The sequence below is a fragment of the Macrotis lagotis genome, chromosome 4 (genome assembly GCF_037893015.1).
Source record: "Macrotis lagotis isolate mMagLag1 chromosome 4, bilby.v1.9.chrom.fasta, whole genome shotgun sequence".
NCBI classification, from domain to species: Eukaryota; Metazoa; Chordata; class Mammalia; order Peramelemorphia; family Peramelidae; genus Macrotis; species Macrotis lagotis.
Genome location: NC_133661.1, coordinates 183161951 through 183182561, shown reverse-complemented (window position 1 = coordinate 183182561; position 20611 = coordinate 183161951). Strand labels below are relative to the sequence as shown.

General features: G+C 36.7%; 1 gene segment (V, D, J or C); it reads left to right on the top strand.

Annotated features, from left to right (window-relative positions):
• Positions 1-3058: 3058 nt before the first annotated feature.
• Positions 3059-19744, top strand: LOC141521910 (T cell receptor alpha chain constant-like). The segment is given in 5 exon segments: positions 3059-3735; positions 16183-16437; positions 17091-17135; positions 18494-18601; positions 19087-19744. Coding segments are annotated over 4 exon segments (414 nt in total).
• The last annotated feature ends 867 nt before the right edge of the window (positions 19745-20611 follow it).

Here is a 20611-nt window from a genome sequence, read left to right as displayed (position 1 = left end):
AAAGGAAATGGCTGGAGAAGCTGATTGATAGCCATCATCTATTAAATCACCTGTATTTCTGATGAGAAAAGAACTGGGGATGAAAGGTTAATAATGCAAAATTAGAATGGAGGAAGGGAGGAGGAAGGTAGTAACAAAACAGAAAGGAAAATTGATTGGGAAGTAGATTTGAGTGAGATCCCAATTTCATTATTGGGAAGTTGTGAGACCTTAGGAAAATTACTTAAGCTCTCTGGTTCTCTGTTTTCTTAGTAATAAAGGGTAAGCTCAGATTGGAAGATTTCAAAGTTCCATTAGAATTACAGATCATAGAATCATAGATTTTAGAGCTAGAAGGAGTAGTAGAGACCATCTCATCCAAAATCCTCATTTTAAAGATGTGGTTAAATGGTTTGTCCAAACTCATACAGGTAATGGCAAAGCATTTTAAGAATCTATAATCAACAAAAAATTTGCTTCAAAGTTTTCCCAGTATTTCTATCACTCAAGAAAAGAGACTTTATAGATATTTCCTAGACAAGTGAGTGCCACATCCCAAAGCAAAGGAAATATCTTAATTATAAAGAATTTTGCTAAAGATTTTTGGTTTTATATTTCTCGGTGAATAACCTTGACAATAATAGCTAGCTGTGTGACCTTGGGTAAATCACACTATCACTTTGCCTCATTTGGTTTTAGTTTACCCATTTGTGAAATGTATATAACAATAAATATATCATGGGGTCAGAGATCTAGAAGGGACATCAGAAGTCATCTAGGCAATCACCCACATTTACAAAGGAAGAAACTGAGGTCCAAAAATGGAATTTGAACCCAGGGCCTTGGAATCTAAAACCAGTGCTTTTTTTTTTAATTAGACCATTTGTACTACCTAGCTTATTATACAGATCAATGAGATAAAGAGTATCTGTGAAGTCCCTTGCAAATATTTTTAATACATGAAATATTTTTAGTCTGCTTTTTCATCAATAAGATCACTGAGAAATGTGACCTTGTGCTCCTAATATTTCTAAAGCATCCCTTTAGAATGGGGGCTGTCTCCCTTTTTCTGTGTCCCTCTTCCAAAGATCAGTCTTTCCTATGCCCAAGCCTTGTACAACTGTATTAAACTTGTTGCCTTTATCCTTTATCCATTCAAATTTGCATTTCTTAAATCAAAGAAGAAATTCAAATAATTGGTCCTCTACAGCTATATTCAGGGAACCAAAATGCATTTGCACCTTGAAGGAATTTCTGTAAGATCTTGTGATACAGTGAGAGAGTTGTCACGGGAGGAATGAACTTCAGAAGAGGGACCTAGTTCTGGGTTTCATCCAATAAGCACATCATATACATGCCATTTCTTTGCATAGATCTAAGGCCAAAGAATATTGATAAACATAAATCTGGACCATCCTGAAATGGAGCAACATTTTATTCTGAGACAAAGGGCCTCCACTATTGAAAAATTCTAGCCTCTTAGGGAGAAGGAAGGGGAGGGAGGGAGGGAAAAAATTTGAAACTCTAAATTTTATTTTTTTAATGAATGTTTAAAATTGTCTTTGCATATAATTAGAAAAAATACTATTTTAAAAGAAAAAAAGAAAGTTCCAGCCATAAAAATATATAGATTGAGAGAATAGATGATGAAGGATATAACTTTCATAGTTAATATAGAGTACAAAATGATTCTGATTGAAAAAGAGGAGAACAATGGAGGACATGTTAATAGGATCCTGTAGACTCACCAAAAACCTAAATATATTTCAAAAAGAAAATGTTTTTAAAATGCTACTTGTTAATAGTTTTTTTTTCCTCAAGCATCATTTCCTATAAAAGAGCCAGATCCCAAGCTGTGGTATATAAGTAGAAAGGGAGGATGGATGAAATTGCTCATTTTGTTGCAGTAAAAATCACTGTGGGAAGCTCAGGAAACTTTAAAGTCTTCTTTGGAAAAGGAACTAGGCTGATTGTTAAAGCAAGTAAGTTTTGTGACATAACCTGGCTTGTATTTTGCTTAAGGAGGAAAATATTTCCTAATAAAGGATGAAATACTATTTAAAAGAAGAAATAAATTGGAACTCATAATTTGATATGTTCATAATACTACTAGTCAAGAGATTCAGGTTAAGTAGAAATGATATAGAGTTAAGTTTTCACAGTCACTCTGTGAGAGACTTATTTTCCAGATTTAGTATCAGGTGTAACATTGGTACCTTTCCATTACTAGCTTTAATTTATCTTATCTATATCTTGTTTGTATATAGTTATTTATTTGCATGTTTTCATCCTCATTAGACTAAGAACTCCGAACTCCGAGAACAGAGGCTGCCTTTTACCTTTTTTTTTGCATTTTATGCATTAACTACCTTAGACTATCATATTGTGACAAAAATTCAGTCACTGGACAGTTTCAGGGTACCATTTTATAAAGGGGATTCACATGGAAGAGTCAATATCTTTGCTGTGCCTTATAGCATATTTATACAGTTATGATAATACTATATATTCTTATTATACTTTTATAGTTTTTCAAAGTACTTTTACATAAATTATTCCTGGCTTCTTCATTCTTCCTTGGCATAAAATGAAAATAATTCAATTTAAAATGTTTCTAAAATAAAACTGAAAGATTCACATCTGTCCCTCTGATATATAAGGTGGGTGACCATATACCAGTAAATGAGGCAGCAAGAAGTACATGAATGAGTCATGAATGAGAGACCCAAGAATCTTATTCAGATGTAGAAAAGGATACATTGGCTCCAAGTCGTGCTACACTTGTTCTTTTAATGTTATGTCTTAGTGTAAGATGCTGAAGACATTCTCACTCTGCCTCAGTCCTGGCAAAGTAAGAAATATCTGAGTGAAAAGGTAAGGCCTTCTTCACCAAAATGGCAGGGATGAGGCAGAAAAGTGGTAGTATGTCTGTCCATATTTATACAGATATGTCTCTCCCTGGATGAATAAAAAAGCATCAGTTTACCAGGTACTATGCTAAGCCCTAGAAATGAAAAATATAAAAAGTGAAATAGTCTTCATCATTAATAGGATGGATAGTGGGGTGGGGTGGGGGAGTAAAGCCAGGAAAGTTAGCAGTGGTCTGGGAAGTCACAGAGCTGGTAAATTTTCTCTATGATGTTTTGACAAATTTTTGAACTTCCAGGAAATAGAAACTATATTTATGGGCAGGTAGTTCACATTACAAAAGAAAACAACAGCCCAAAATAACAACACTTATAGTATGATGGATGAATTTAAAGCCATCATTTCTTCATCTCCAGACCATCCTCCTCAGCCCATTCAAAGGACCTTTGGATTCTTTTCCTAAATGATTGTTTTCTCTGAATACTAAGGCCCCATCTAAACATGTTTTTCCTTTAGGGTATTTTCAGGAATTATGTTTTCTTTTTATTTCTCTGCTCTTGGGAGAGTGGAGCTAGAGTAATGTGCCCTGTCCAACCCACCCAACTCTGCTTCCCAAAAACCCAGTAATAAAAATGTTTCTGCAATGAAGTTAGGAGCAACTGAGATAATTATAGGTCATTATAAACAATCCTTTGGCTTCAGAATCAACTATTTCTGCTTTAGGGGTCTGGCGGAGAGGTAAAAATCTCTTGATTCAGCTTAACACATCCCAGTCTATCTTATGGTATGTCATACCATAACCTTTTTGTAAGGCAGTAACCTAAAGTGTGAGTTATGGAAACAACCAATATATTTTTGGAAAGGGGACCCAAGTGGCAGTGATGTCAAGTAAGTATGGGAGTTCTTATTCATATTTGCCCCACACCTTGCACAGACACCAGACTTCATGAATTAGGTATTGCCACCTTCTAGGACCTTTTTCCTGTCCCTTATTTTATTTCTATCCCTGCTGTTCTATAACTTCTTGCAGCATCTCTGATCTCTCCTATAAGGTTTGTAATCCTTTACAATTCAGGACCCTATACAAGTATGACTATGAAGTTGGGAAATCAGAAAATCTCTTGTACTTCTCTGAAACGCTGTAATACAGATAGGAGCCAGATTCACTGGTAAAGAAAAAGAAATAACTGCATCTTGTTCTGAGTTCCGGACAGCTTAGGAACAGTTTAAAATCAGTGACCTTCACCTATACAGTCACTGAAACAGACAAGATGTTGAGAACCCTATAGTATAGAGAACAAAAACATGGAATTTTGTCCAGCTCATTATGACTGGGGACAGACTATACAGGATCAGAGGGTTTAGACAGGATCTAATAGATCAAGTTCACAATTCTCATTTTATGGAGGACACTGAGGCCCAGAGTGAAGAAACAACTTTCTCAAAATCACACTTAGTGATAAATAACAGAATCAAGACTCCAAGCCAAGTCCTCTGAATCCAAATCTAGTGCTATTTTCCATATTCCTCTTTTGTCTCATTTATCTGACAAATGAAAAAAAAAGTAAGAAAAGGCCAGAAAACTCAACATTTTCAGAGATGGTCCTTGGTAAACAATGACTTTAAAATTTGGTTCTCAGGGGCAACTAGGTGACACAGAGCACCGACCCTGGAATCAGGAGGACCTGAACTCAAATCCAGCCTAGGACACTTATTAATTACCTAGCTGTGTAGCCTTAGGCAAGTCACTTAATCCTACTGCCTTGCAAAAACTAAAAAATTATACATATATATATATTATATATATATATATATATATATTATATATATATATATGTTCTCATCCCCCTCAACCCATTCAAAGAATCCTTAGATACTTTTCCTAAATGATTGTTTCCTCTGAATACTAGGGTTCCCAGTGTCTCAGTCCTTTGACAATTTGCCATCTAAGTATGCTTTTCCTTCAGAGTACTTTCAGGAATTATGTTTCTTTTTATTCCTCTGCTCTCAGGAGAATTGGGGTGGAGGAATAACGTATCTGTCCAACTCACCCAGCTCTGCTCCTCAAAAAAAAAACCAAAACCCAGCTTCTGCAATGAAGTTAGGAGCAACTGAGACAATTCAGATAACACTCTTGAAATCTGGGTGAGTTGATAAGCCTAACTCAGTGAGTTATCTTTATTCAGTCCATATTGTGATCCATAGGGAAGGGGAACCCAAAAATTGAAGGAGGAAGTTGGGGGAGGGGAGGACAAAGTGGCAAAGGGAGACATAGAAAGATGGAGAGATAGAGAAAAAATATGAAAGAATGAATATTGTGATGTGAAATGGCTTATTGAAAAGAATGCCTTTAGGGTGTATAGCTGGTGGAAGTTACATTCTCATACATTCTCATCTATCCATGTGAGTTTTAGAGAAATGATAAAGGAAATTTTCCAGACAAAGAGGATTATGAAATGAACCCTCTGAGAGCAAACTATGATAAGTTCCTTTCCATTGATAAAGGGTTTGTCTAAGGGCTGTTTACTTATGTCTTTTAAGCTGAGAAGCTGATCAAAAGAAATTACTGAGAGTGAATTGAGTAAGAGCGTTTGTCTACTGATTTCTGAACATGTCTCCAGGCAATGATGCCATTTTCCAAAGTGAAGCCATTGGAAAAGATCTTCCTCCCTCAAGCTGTGAGGTTCAATACTTGCCACCTTACTCCTTGGCCTCCAGACCCTTCATCTTTCTTCCTCTTATTTTTTTTTTTAGTTTTTTGCAAGGCAAATGGGGTTAAGTGGCTTGCCCAAGGCCACACAGCTAGGTAATTATTAAGTGTCTGAGACCGGATTTGAACCCAGGTACTCCTGACTCCAAGGCCAGTGCTTTATCCGCTACGCCACCTAGCCACCCCGTCTTATTTTCTTAAATGGATATTTCCCCTAGTGATATGCCTATTAAATTCTATAGGGACAGATGCCTTATCTCAAAAGAAAACAGATCTGAGTTCTAATAGTTTTCCAGAATAAGACTTCCCTTTCCTTCCCCACAATGAGCCTCTTTTGCCTTGGTGATTGTGGTAATAATTCTATAATCTCTTTGGTATCTGGGATATAAATTACATTTTAGTTATTTAATGAAGTGACAAGGAAGAGATTGGTATAATAAGGGAGAAGAATTTGGGAAGTGGTATTGTTGTTATGATTAAAGTGACATAGGAAACGAATTTTCATGAACAGCACAACCATGAAATAGGTTTGTATAATGTAATGTGACAGTAAATTTGGAAGACGGCTTTAGGCAGCCATCTTGTGATACAAGGTACAGGTAGTTTGTTATGCTTTGAACCAGAGTGTACAAGCTAGAAATTCCATTTGGGGGAATGGGACCAGGCTCCAAATCCATGCAAGTAAATATCTTAATCTTCTAATTTGGTCAAAGGTTCAGTGATCACAATTTATTCTCATAGAATCTAAGTCTAAGCTTGTGTATCATTAGCTCACTTTTTATAGTTATTCAGCCCACTATTATGCTGGCTACTCAGCACTGGTTTAAAGGGTAAATTATTTGTTTACTGTTTTGCTATTATTCTTTTCTTATTCTATATCACTGTCACTTCTCACTGATTCAGCCCATCTCCTTAATAGAAATCTACCTCTCATCTCCATAACAAATAATCAGATTTAAGTAAAACAAATCAACACTAGTCACACCTAAAAATGTATGCCTCATTCCTTACTTCTAGTTCAAAACATCTCTAATGATTAGGGGGAGAAAATTCCTTCACCATTGGTCTTTCAAAGTCATGATTAATCAATTAGTTGATAAGGTTTCTAAGTTTTTTAAATGTTTTTTTTTATGACTATAACTATCATGCAAATTGTTCTCCTGATTCTGCTTGCTCCACTGTGCCTAAGAAGGTTACTTTCTAAAAGTAATTTGTGATTATAGTTTGGTGAGGAGGGCAGGGGAAAGAGAAAAGGGTGATAAAGAAAATTAGCTTCCCCAGCATTATGATAATATATTGATGACTTGTCATCTATGGCCATTTGAGACAAAAGGTTTTTTGAAGAGACAAAATAGGACTATGAATCTGAGATTTATTTGTCACCATCTGGGTGTCATTAAAAGAGATAAGTAAGCTCCTCAAGGTTCCTGAATTTTTGTCAATCATTTATAAGAATACTTGGACTAGGGCTATGAGAAAATATCAACAAAGAAATGAAATTAGTTCTTACCTAAAGAAGAGAGGGTAGGAAGACCTTTAAAATTGGACAAAAACATTTGGAGAGTTATTTTCCTTTGAGACCTACTCAAAGTATATTACAGTGGAAGTCTTACTCTGATGTTTATCATGATGCCTATATGATGACCAAATGGTTCTCAAAAGACCCAAACAATTCTCAAAGATAAATCCGGAGAGTTTTATCGCCAGAAAGGTTGACTATGTTAATTCATGAAATGAATGACTAAAATGTGGAGGAGTTTTGATCTAACTAGGCAGAGGAGGAGGGAAGAAAGGAAATATGCATTTATTAAGTGCCTGCTATATGCTGTGCCGAACACTTTACAAATATTATAACCATATCAGTGAATTCACAGCTCAGAGGACCATCTTTTGAAATACTTTGTAATTCTCATTTCTTCTACTAAAGTCCTGTCCTGGTCTTATCATGGTAGAGAAGTGACACTGAATTCTCAGAGACTGGGCCAACAAAACCCAAGCATGACCCTGAATGATAGATTGTACACCTTTTGTCCCCAAACAAACTTGACTAATTTCAAATAGATTCATCACCATGTTGATCACAAAGTGATGATTGGAAGAGCATGACCAGTGATTGAATACTAGAAATTCATAATCATAGTTATAGAAGGATTGAGATCTATATCAGTGGAAAGAATACTCATCCCAACAGAATCAGAGCATTAAAGTAAAAAAAAAAAGGCACTGTATATGTGTCTGCCATCTAGATTAAGCTCAAAACAAGAGTTTTTACTGCAGCAAAAGTAACATATTAAGCCTTTAAAAGTAATCCCTACCAATGAGAATTCCTTTCCCTTAAGATTCTCAACAACTGATTAGAATCTCATTTCTCAAAGGCAGTCTTTCTCTGTACTTCATGTCATCTTGTTTTCACTGTAAGATTCTCATAGTCCAAAAACCATGCCTTCCTCCCTTTGTTCTGGATTTGTGGTACTCTCTGAAAACCTATCATATTTCTTCAGGATCTTATGAAGTGGAAAGAGCATTTAAGAACAAAGTCTGATTCTTGCCTCCATCCTTCCCGAGTTGTAACACCCCGTGCAAGTCACAATCTCTCTAAGCCTCAGTTTCCTCTTCTATAAAATTAGGATCACTGTGAGGAAAGGAAAATGCTTTGCACATCTTAAAATGTCAAATAAAGGTGAGCATTATAGGTTCAATTTGGAAATTATTCAGGATTCCAATGGCTATGCTAGCAAGGCAGCAAAGAAGAGATGCATAATGCTTTAGCCAAAAGGGATCTGATTCCAAAGGTAAGCAGTTATCCCTCTTCCCAAGACCAAAAGGAGAAATGGATTATTCTCTGGAAGGTTTTCCAAAAACTATGCATTTTTCATATCTCAACAATGGGGGTTTTCTGCCTTTATAGTTAGAGCTGAGGGGCAGTAGTTTTTGTAGTGTATGATTCCACAGTGGGTAACAGAAGGAAACTACAAATTTACTTTTGGGAAAGGCAGCAAAGTGGTCGTTGTTCCTAGTAAGTAGACTGCAAAGTTGAGTGTCTGGGTTCTGCATGAGCTGCATGTAATTGTCTGCATCAATGTCTGCTTTGAACAATTTTTGTCTACATCAATTTCTGCTTGTGAGCAATTACTGAAGATGTGCTCCGAGCACTTGCCACACAGCAGTCTTGAGTGTTCAGTGATTTGATCAAATAGATTGAATAGAATCATAATGTTAGGAGGAAACACTGATGATCAATTCAGTTCAACAAATATTTGTCTGAAGTCAACTATATGCAGAGCACTACCAATTTTTTTTTAATGTGTTTTAGGGTTACAGACCCTTAGAGGTCATCTAATCCCACTTTCTTGTTCTACAGATGAGGCAGTAAAGGATTCTAGATCCTAAAAGGGACCCCCCCCCCAGAATCTCTATTTTCTTGCCTTCAAGGATTTATATAATCCCAGATAGATGGCTATTTTTATTTTGAAAAGTCTTCTCCAGGGAAATAGATTCAATGACCTCTAGGATTCATTACTGTTTTTTGTTTTTTTTACAGTTTATAGCCCTGCAGGTTTCAAGCAGCTTGAAACTCCTTCCTGGCATCCTATTTGAATTCTTTCTGCTTTGATAGCCAAAGGAAAAACTATTTTTTGAGATCCTGGATGTTGGAAATCAAAAGTGGAGCAGAGTATGTCTCTTCCCACATCCATCTAGGCTAGTAGAGAAATTCAAAGAGTATATGTCAAACTGCTACCTACCATGCACATCTTGAAGGCTATGATAAACTGCCTTATTTTTTTAGGTTTTTTGCAAGGCAATGGGGTTAAGTGGCTTGCCCAAGACCACACAGCTAGGTAATTATTAAGCGGGAGGCTGAATTTGAACTCGGGTACTCCTGACTCCAGGGTCAGTTCTCTATCCACTGCACCACCTAGTCACCCCGATAAACTGCCTTTTTGAGAAGGGACCAGGCTGACCATGTAGTCCTGTATTTATGATACAAATAATCACCAAAAATTATGTGGCAGGAACTAAAAGGATATCCAGATAGTGATTTATGACAGATGAGAACCAGTCTTTTCCACTCAGGAGGTTCCCCAATTTTTAAAGACTTCCACTTATCATATCTAAGAAAGAGACATGAGTATCAAGACAAGCAAATAGAAATAGAAATAGACAGGACAGTTTTTGTCAAGAATTCTTAACCTTTTTTGCGTGTCATGGACCCCTTTAGCAATCTGATGAGTTGTAAGTTGTAAGTTGTTGGGGACAAAAGCTGTACAATCCATCATTCAGGCTCATGCTCAATGCCTTTCCTGTTTGCTAAAAACCTACTAGAACTTGGGTTTTGTTGGCCTACATGATATTATAAAAGAAACCAATTATATTTAAATAAGGCTATCAAAAAATTTTTTTTGAAAAAAAGTTCATAGACCCTAGACTATATTCTTGATTTAGATATATATGTATATGTATTCATACATACATATATATATAGATATATACATACACACACATATAAAGTACCTCAGATGTTGTGTGCTTTAGAATAAAGCCAATGATATCAGCAATAGATAATCTAAATATTCTATAAATTATCTAAATTAATGGGCAAATATAAATTGCAAGGGGGTAGCTAAATTTTCTGGGATTAATAATAAGTACATTTAATATGACTCCTATTTCCAATGTGATAATCATTTGATTACAGTAGTGTTCATAAGATCATAACTCTAGGGACCTTAGAAGTCAGATCTAGTCTAATCCCCTCTTTTTATAGGTGGATAATGTCTAGCTCTGAAAAATTTTAGTAGCCTGGCCAAGGTCAATGTAAAGTCCAGATTGTTGACACTCTAATGGGGACAATTCTAATCTCACCACTGGGGAGGAGGGACAGAGGATACACTAAATCTGAATGAACTTTTCAAGGCTTGGTCATTGCTATAATACTACTATTAATGTTCCTCTCTAACCCCCACCCATCCACACATCTCCTTAACACTAAACTTAAGGAAAGTAGAGAGTCAGGTAATGAAATCCCAAGGGTTTGAAAGAGATTCTCGGGACAATTACATTAGCAGTGAATATCATTGTGAAGGTTAGTGCAAAGACCTCCTCTGCTGTGAGAACTTAGCAGGAGGTGGTGACAGTCTGATATTTGGATCCGGGACCAGGTTGAACATATATCCAAGTGAGTGAGTAGGCTGGGGCAAAGGAAAATAATGGTAATTAATCCTTCCATGCTCAAGATGATAGGTTTCCCTCCTTACAACTGCAAAATCATATTTTTCTTTCTCTCAAAAATTTTAGAAAACCAGGATTCAGTATTTGGGGGTAGAGAAACTCTATCCTCAGGCTGGATATTAGGAATATAAATGATAGAATAAAGGAAAGTCACTCTCTGAATACCTTGGGGAAAGAATTTGGACAACTGCATCTACCTTATACCTTCAATATTAGGGATTTACAAGTATTTCTGTGATATGGCATAGGGAGGAGGAAGAGTAGCTATCACTGCCTGAAGAAGAAAGTCTGAAAATGGAATAGTTATTATTCTAATAATCACTTCTTAATCCTCTGTTAAGAAATATATGGGACCAATGGTTTTCTGTAATGCTATCACTGATGGTGTAAATCCTGGAACCATAAATAAACTCACATTTGGGAAAGGTACCCAATTGACTGTCATATCTGGTGAGTCATCCTTCTCATGGGAACTATAGGATTTAGACCTAGAAGGGATCATAAGATGTTCAGTAAAGGTCATCTAGTCCAGTTCACTCATTTTAAAGATAAGGAAATGGACCTGAGAGATTGAGGGAAAGGATGGATTGGTTTTTGTTTTTTTAATCTCCAGCAGCTAGCACTATAGCACCTAGTCAATCAACAAGCATTTATTTAGTATTTAATTTATCCCAGGGAATACTGGGAATACAAAAAAAAGGGTAAAACAAAGGCTTACTAACTGATCTATTTACATACATGTAATGAGTAATTGAGACAGAACATTAGACATGGTTTCCTCCCTCAAAGAACTTATAGCTGAGCCAAAACTAAAACACATAGAATAGTAAGATTACAATAAGCTGTTAAAATATTATAAATTCAGTAGAAGTTGGGAGAGACTAAGGGTGAAGCATTCTTGGAAGCAGTGGAATTTGAGCTGAGCCATGGTAGATGGGTGGTACAAAAAGGAGCATCCTAGGCTCAACTGCATAAGTACGGAAAATGGAGGTAGGAATGCCAGTGGTTTGATTTTCTTGGTGGGGAGGGGAAGAATGTGGAGAAAATATTGAAAATAATGTTGAATAGAGCAATAGAAAGGTAGGCAGAGAAGTTGACTTTCTTAGAAATCTCAAGGGTGGCGAAAATAGGAGCATCAATGTCTTGAAATGAACAGAGGAGTCTGTAGTCAAAACTACACACAGGAATAAGAAAAGGAGCCCAGGCCAGAGCACCAGTCTGAAGCTGAGATCTTCTGTGAGGCCCATTTTCAGGTACTGCCTGCCTTTTTCTTGGAAAGAAGTTAGCCTATTATTTAACCGAGTGGGTATCTGGGACTTTCTGTAATGGGGTTATGGGAAGTGGTGAGTGGGAGATGTAATGCAAGCTCATCTTCATTCTTTAGTTCCTACATGGATCAACTGACCATTGGTACAGTTGTGATAAGTGAGTCAAGATTGCAAGATATAATGAGTTTTAGAATTGGAATTGGAAGACAAGTTCAGAATCCATCTTTGCCACTCAATTATTGCCTGTATGACTTTTTAGCAAGTTATTTCACTAATCCTGGCTTCAATTTCTCAATAAAATGAGGGAGTTTGAAGGGAGTTTTTCTTAAACCCCAACCAGCTCCAAGATCTATGATCCTTTGTGAGCTATAAGACCTGTTCTGAGAATACAAATTTGGTCTAGAACTATGGCCATGTTGTGAATTCAGATTTCTGAGCTCCTAGACCTGTATAAATACTATGTGAGCTACAGACCAGACATATACCTGCTTTGTGCCCTAGAAAATCTAAACATAGCTTTTTGACCATTTGCAGTTGGACTAGATTGAGACTTAGATTAGGTAAACTACCCTGCTGAGAAAGCGCCTCGACAAATCAAACAACTTCAGTACTCATATTTATGTAGCTTTTGTGCAAAATCAAATAGTACAAAAAAATTGTTTGGATTTTACACTTAACAATTGAAAGTGTTCTGGCCATCTTCCTGTTTTCTGGTGCCCTTAATCTGAAACTCTTCTTCCCTTCCTTATATTATTTCTTTCTTAATAAATTCTGTATTGCCCATTTTAAGTTGCATGCTACTTGAGGGTAAAGTCAATAAGCAGTTGCAAAACATCAAATATGTGCCAAGCACTCTTGGGGGAGGAGATAAACTAAAGAAAAGACAAATATAGCTTCTGCCCTCAAGAAATTTGTAATCTAATGATGGAGGGGGTAGACAGACAATCTGCAAACAATTCTGTATAAACCATTCTTCATTCTTGAATCTCAATCATTTAGCACACAGACTTGCATATAGTTGGACTGTTTTGGAGTTTTGGAATAAGGTAGAGAGGGGAAAGAAGTTGTTTGTTTTTAAGGAAGATGTTGGACTGAAGAAGAATAAGGGTAAAAATGGAATCTGTAAACTAAAATATTGGAACTAGTTTGAGGAGGGGCACCCAACAAGTTGTACATATCATATCAGATTGGGCTGATGAGGGAAGGTACGGTGGAAGAAAGGGCACCCATTAGCCCACAATGCCTCCAGGACAAAAGAGCAAAAAGTGAGGCTAAACTGATGTGACTCAGGTCTGGGCCCGCTGCCACTCAACTCTAGAAGCTTCTGAATTGCTTAGCCTGCTAAGTGGCTGCTTAGGGAACTGCTGAAAGAAGCCTTCCAAGTGACCCCATGCCTGGAACCTAAAGAAAACTGAGAAGCCAGACAGTAAATCCTGTAATGGGTTCTGCTACCCTCTGTCTCCTTGATTTTCAAAAAAACTTGAGGATGTTGGTTGCAAGTATAAAAGCTCCTTTGCTCACAGTTTAGGAAAGACTACCCAGCCAGATCATCTCCCTTTCTCCAAGCACTAACATCCTATAACCCATTGTATGCAGAGGAGAATCTAGCCTACCTACTTAAAAACAACAAGGGAAAGCAGTTACATAGGCTCCCCATAATCCATTCACGTGCTTACCAGTCTAATGAACACTCAAAATCTTACCTACTTTTCCCCTATTTCCTTCCTAATCTATTAATGCAAAGAGGGAGCTTCCTCCAATCCTATCTTTTTTTAAGTTCAACAAACCCCATTATTTTAGGAAGTGGGGCGGGGAGTGGGGGAAGACGAGAGTGTTTTCCTGGAAAAGAACAGACTTAATGGGTAATGGTAATAAAAATTCACATGGATATGTAAAATGCTTTATGGTTTACAGACTTTCCTCACAATAATTCTCAGGATGGGTAATAGAATGTGAATGCATACTTTTCAAATATCTGAATGGTGTTAACTTAAAGAAGTAGACTTTTCTACCACCTACTCTGTCTCCAAGTAGGGGCAATCCAATGCATAAAGGTCACCTCTCCAGTTTGTTTTTCTTTTGACTAAGCTTCTCTCATCTACGCCTAGGGCTTGGTTTCTCTACAGGTCTCAGTTCTGCAGGATGTTTTTGTAGCCAAGACCACAATGGTTTAGTATAAGATCTGCATAGAAAAAAACAAGCAATGCTGTGGGAGGCCTTTGGGCACAGGAGAATCAAACCCTAACTCTGTTCTACTTTCTGGGTGGCCTAGATGTGTTAATTTTTCCCTTCAAACTTCAACTTCTTCTAAACATAGGAAGTGGGGAAGTATATACAGGAAGAATCCCTAAAACCCTGAACATCTAAAAAAAAAAAAGCTGAACAAGTCCCAGAAATAAATGGAGTGTCCAGTTTCTACTTATTTCACAGAAGTAAGTTGTAGAGAGATATAATAGGTTTTAAAATGTTATAATAAGGCCATGAGGCATATACCATAATAAGTTATTGGATCAGAAATTTCCAACTGACAGGACAGTTATTCCAAATTGGTGTTGATATAAAACCCTTATAAGTTTGCCTCACTTTTGACATCACAAGGATACCTATGAAGAAAACAAGACATTCATCAGTCATTCATCTTTCTTAGCACATGGCCAGTCCAATCTGTCACTAGAACATTTCTTTCTTATCATCCTTTATTCCAGGTCTTCTCTCTAATTCCTTGTTTACAGTGTGTTGGCTCTTCACATTCACCATTTGCTGTCTCACTCATCATATGCCTTATTGATACCCATATTTTTTGAGAACTGTAAGGCTGATAATCATACAATAACGCCTGTAAAATATTGATATTGAAAATGGGACTGTTTCAGGGAGTTTTAGATCATTAATTTCCTAACTTTCCAAAAGTAACCCAACATACTCTCCAACCACTTCCCAATTCCAATCCCAACTCATTATCAATTTGAAGTATCTTTCCTTAATAATATATAGTGATTGGTAACCTATATAGGTAAAGATCTAACTATATATAATCTAACTATATATAACCTGTACATTATTGTCTGGATAATAATCATTATCTTTCCTAAACTATATCTCTTTGTTAGGGACTTTGGTCTGATTCTGCCTCTATCACAGTATATTTCATAGTATTTTTAAAAATTTTTGTTACTATCTTTGTTTTTATGTCACCTTCATTTCTAAATATCCACTTCACAAGCGTCATCTCTTATAACAAAAAACAAAAAATAAAAAAGGGGGAAGGAGAAAAAAGTTCAGTAAAACCATCCAACACATCTGACAATATATGTAATGCTCCACACCCCAGCCCCTCCCATTTCTACAAAGAAAAAAGTACACTTTGCCTTCTCTTCTTGAGGACCAAGTTTATCATTATAATTATATAATATTTAGCTATATTATTTTATTCTTTCAATACATACTGTTGAACTAATTGTTTTATACCATTTTCCAGGTTTTACTCATTTCACTTTGCACAGTAGTTCCTATAGGTCCTCCCATTTTTCTCTGTGTTTATCCTATAAATGGTTTCTTCCCCAAAACCTAGCTTGTTAATTGCAACATAGTAGGCACTTAATATATACTTACTGAATCATACTGAAGGAATAATCCATTTTACACCACAATTTGTTTAGTCATTCTTCCAATTAATGGATATCTATTTTTTTGCAGTTATGTTACTACAAGTGTTGCTGTATTTTTCATTGACCTTTGGGAGGAAGTATGTAATATCTATACACAGCATCTCTATTATCTATAATAATTATTCTCTCTAGTTTTAAAAGTCTGAAAATAGGGTCTGCTAGGTGGTATAGTAGATAGAACACTGAACCCGGAGTCAGGAGGACTTGAGTTCAAATCAAGCCTCTCAGACACTTAATAATTACCTAGCTGTGCCACTTTGAGCAAGTCACAACCCCATTGCCTTACAAAAACAAAAACAAAAAAGTCCGAAAACAGTATCTTCTGAGCAGGGTAGATTTACCTTTTTTAGATTCTGGTATAACAATTCCAGCTCATATAGTGAGTTAATATGAGGAAAGAAGGTGTAAGAAAAAGGGAAAAAACAGCATCTCTTAAACTCCATGCCTTTTCTGTTCACAGTTATCAATGATCCTCAGCCAGCTCTGTACCAACTAAGAAGCCCCAAGTCAAGTGACATTTCAGTCTGCCTCTTCACAGACTTTGATTCTAATAAGTCCATCAAAGATGCTCATACAAATAGTAGTGACCCAACAGTGCTGGAGATGATGACAATGGAATCTAAGAGTTATGGAGCAGTGGCATGGGGTGATAAATCAAGCATCGATTGCACAAAGGCATTCCAGCAAAACATGGTCAACTTGACTCAAGCCTCAGGTCAGTATGAAACTTTCCCTCAAGAAAATGGGACTCCCTTTGTAGGGGTTCTGCTGTGACTCTAGTCTAGATAAACAGCTTCTAAAATCAATTTCTTTTCCATAGTCTGTACTAAGGGACATCTCTACCTTATATCCAAGAAAAGGTCACTTACCTTATACTTTTATTACTGAGGGGTCTAGTGATCAGTAAACTTTCCATTCCTAATAGCAATCCTTTTTGAGCAGTGGAAAGAGGCATGGGGGAGATGGGGGAAGAAGTGCAGTGGTGGAAGGGAGTTGATCTAAAATGAACCAACCATGAAAAATCATAGAGAATAAATGGCTTTTGACAACCACTAGTGAGTTTTTCCCTCAAAAGCTAATGGTGCTAGGGTAGCTAGGTGGTGTAGTGGAAAAAGGACTGAACCTGGAGTCAGGAGGACCTGAGTTCAAATTTGACCTCAAACACTTAATAATTACCTAGCTGTGTGATCTTCAGCAAGTCACTTAGCCCCACTGCCTTACAAAAAAAAAAGAGCTGAAGGCACTATGTCTATTTTCTATGACACATGGCTTATCTTCCTAAATGATTTGATGTCTTCCTAAGATGGGTTAGAGGTACCACGCAATTCAAAAATCCATGAAGGTGATTGTTTTTTTTTCTATTTACAGGTTCCACATGCAAAGTCAAAGATGTAAAGCAAAGCTTTGAAACAGGTAAATACCAGAAATTATAAACTTTCTTAATACAGAATTTGAGAGTAGATGAAGAAAAAAAATGCATAGTAACCCTAAGAAGGACCAGAGTAGGCTAGAGCCAAGAAACCTTTCTCAGATGGGGTAAGGGAATAAAAGCAATACTTTATAACCTGAATGGTATTTTTTATTTTCTTTCCAATCACATAGGACTTAGAGCTAGAAGGGATCCCAGAAGTCATCTGATCCAAGGTTGCTTAACAATGCAAGGGGTCTATTGATAGATTTCAGATGATGGATAAACTTGCATGGGGAAAAATACATCTTGATTTTCACTAACTTCCAACAAAAATTTAGTATTTTCTTCGATTATGATTTTTAAAAACACTATTCTGAGAAGTGGTTATTGGCTTCACTATATTACCAAAGTGTCCATGACACAAAACCAAAAAAGCATCAGATCTAGCCCAACCCCTTCCACTTACAGAAAAGGAAACTGAGAACTAGAGAGATGAATTTTTCAAAGGTCACTCTCCTCCCACAGTCTTTATTTTTCTCCCTTCTTGGAGGCCATACCCTCTGAGGCTTGGTTCCTACAAGACCAAGTATTCATTTAAGGGCTCCTAAAATCTCTCAGTATTATTTTTCATATAGCCAAAATGAATTAATAGCAAAGATGAAAAATCTTTGAATGATATGCTTGGAATTGGCTAAACTATAATAGACCATTGAAAAACTGAGGTTATTTCCCCTCAGAACTAAGGACCTAACTAAGGACTCCTTTGTTTTGGGAGGTCAGTGTTAGTCTGTTATTTTTTTTTAAGTTGTACTCATTTCTCCTGAGAGAGTTATTGTCTACCTTAAGGATGCATTTGCTTCAGGTTATGTAGTCTTTTGGATTCAACCCATCTTTCAATCTAACCACCAGAAGTCAAATAATCAAAGAAACTTACTTAGTCTACAAATGCTTCAGGTATGAAGTCTAATAGAAAGCAAGTATTGCATAATAGAAATTCTCTGGATTGGAGTACTAAGGGTTTCTGTCATCTCTTCTTACTAGTTGTATGACTTATGTGTATCCCTTGGTCTCAGTTTCCTCACCTGTAAAATAAGTGTTGGGCTAGAACTGGATGATCCATAAGGTCCCTTTCATCTTTAACACCTATAGTTTAGTAGACAAGTAACTAAGGACAAAGTAGAGTCCAAAATTAGGAAGTTATTGTTATCCTTCATTCTTGAAGAGGAGGAGGAAAGAGAAACCAAGAGATAGCATGGTCAGTCCTCCCCTGTCTGATAGACTCAAACCTTCCTTAGAGAGAAGTAAGACCTCATTAATGAGTGGGACTCCAGTAACCTTATATACCAATTTGTTTTTTTAGACAAAGATTTGAACTCCATGAACCTGGTTCTGATTGTTTTCCGTGTCATCTTCTTGAAGACTGTGGGATTTAACCTGCTCATGACACTTCGTCTATGGTCAAACTAAAGTAAGTAATGTATCTTGTGATAGAGGGGATCAAAGATTGGAGGGAAGGGTTGGTCTAAGGATACTTGCCAAGTTTTAAGAACAAATCTGGTTTCACCCATCAGACTTTCCCACATCAGATTACAAAGAACAAATGTTAATAAGATTAACATTCAAAATTTCCATGGCACTTTATATTTTTTCAATTCACTCTCAAATCCATTATTTTATTGGGGCCTTAAGTTCCAATAAAGTGGTCAGAGAACAAGTAATCTTTGCATTATATGAGAAAAGTGTGACTAAGTATCTTGCCTAAGGTTGCAATTCCTATTCCATCAGCTTAATCAAATCATATTATCCAGAATTAGTTATTTGTGCTGTGCCCCTAGGTATCTGTATGGTGTGAGAACCATTTCTATTACAACACTAAACAATTCCAGCTGTTCTACCTGGCTAAGACCTTAATATTCCAGTGATTGATTTTCCTATTCTCTTTCTTCCTTCTAGGTCTGTAAAGATGGCAAATGAAATCCAAACTTCCAGCTCCTTTTTTTCTTCCTCTGTCCAACTCCTTTAGCATGACATGGGAATATCTGTTAAGACCCTGTTGAATGAATATACACCTAGACTCCCCAACCCCAGAGGAGTTGCCATAAACTGGATCCTACTAGGTATTTGAGATACCATAGTAGAAGAACCTCCCCAAATGCCAACCCAACCCTTTAAGTTCTCTTATTCCTGTTTTTAATACCTGTCGTTTAATGGACATAGTAAAGGCATGACCAGAAACTTCTGACTATGAAGAAATGTTATACCTGCATCCTCAGTCCTCTTGAGAGACTTCCAGAAGAGTGGAGGAGAGAATATTGTAGATCCCTAAAGGTTCCTTAGTATCTCCAAAACCTTTTTTCCAACTCCTTGGAAAAATTGACCTCTGACTCCTACTCCTTCCCTTCCCTATTCCCTCTCCCCATATAAGTGAGGATTATAAGAAGCTTTTATTTTTATAATAGAGTTCATTTAAAAATCCATTTGATTCTTTTTATTGTTGAACAAGAAATTATATAATTGAGTGAGACCAATTTTATTATGTATCTGAGCTGCACTGTATTCTGCCATCTAACCAAGATGAGAGACTTTATTAAAGTGTTAAAAAAAAAACAAAGACTCTGCTGTTACATCTCTGGTTGAGTTGGTATCAATGACATGGATGGAGATGATCACCATCTAAAGTATGAGGGAGAAGAAAAGGAAGCATCTCTCCAGTAGGTGTGTTGAAAGAGAGCCAGCCAGATGATGAATATCATGCTGGCTGCCATTAAGAGCCCAGTTAAGAGCTAGGCCACCTGTGCTCTAAAACTTGGGTCATCATCTCAAAGCCTACAACAGTGGGTGGTCAGAAAGCCACATCATGGAGAGCAAAAGGAGAAAGGTGACAGACACGAGCTCCAGAGTAAGTTTCACCTATAAAACTAAATAAAAAAGCATTCATACCTGACCACTGCCCTCTGGCACCATTTCCCTGCCTTTTCCCTTCAAATACACCATCTGTTGGGTGGTCTATAAAAATGGCACACAATCTTTTAGACTACAGGATGATAAATAGAATTTTGCTCTAGGATACAAACAATACTACTTGTTCCTAAGAACAGAGGCAACTAAATAGTACAGTGAATAGAGCCCTGGGTCTAGAATTAAGAACTAAGTTCAAATCCAGCTTCAGATACACTGAGGCTAGACCACTATTCTTAGGATACACACACACACACACACACACACACACACACACATATATACATATATATGTATATATATATATGTATATATATATATCCTCTCAGACTCCTAGTATCTATTACAGTGATGGGTATATATTATGAGCCTCAGCAAATATTTATTTGATTTTTTGACAAAGGTTTGAATGACCTCAAAATCAGTCATACACTCAAGGATACACAAAAGAAACCTGAGGCTCAAATCTTCAGCATTCCCATAAACAACCAACATTTAAGAAGCACCTATTACATACAAG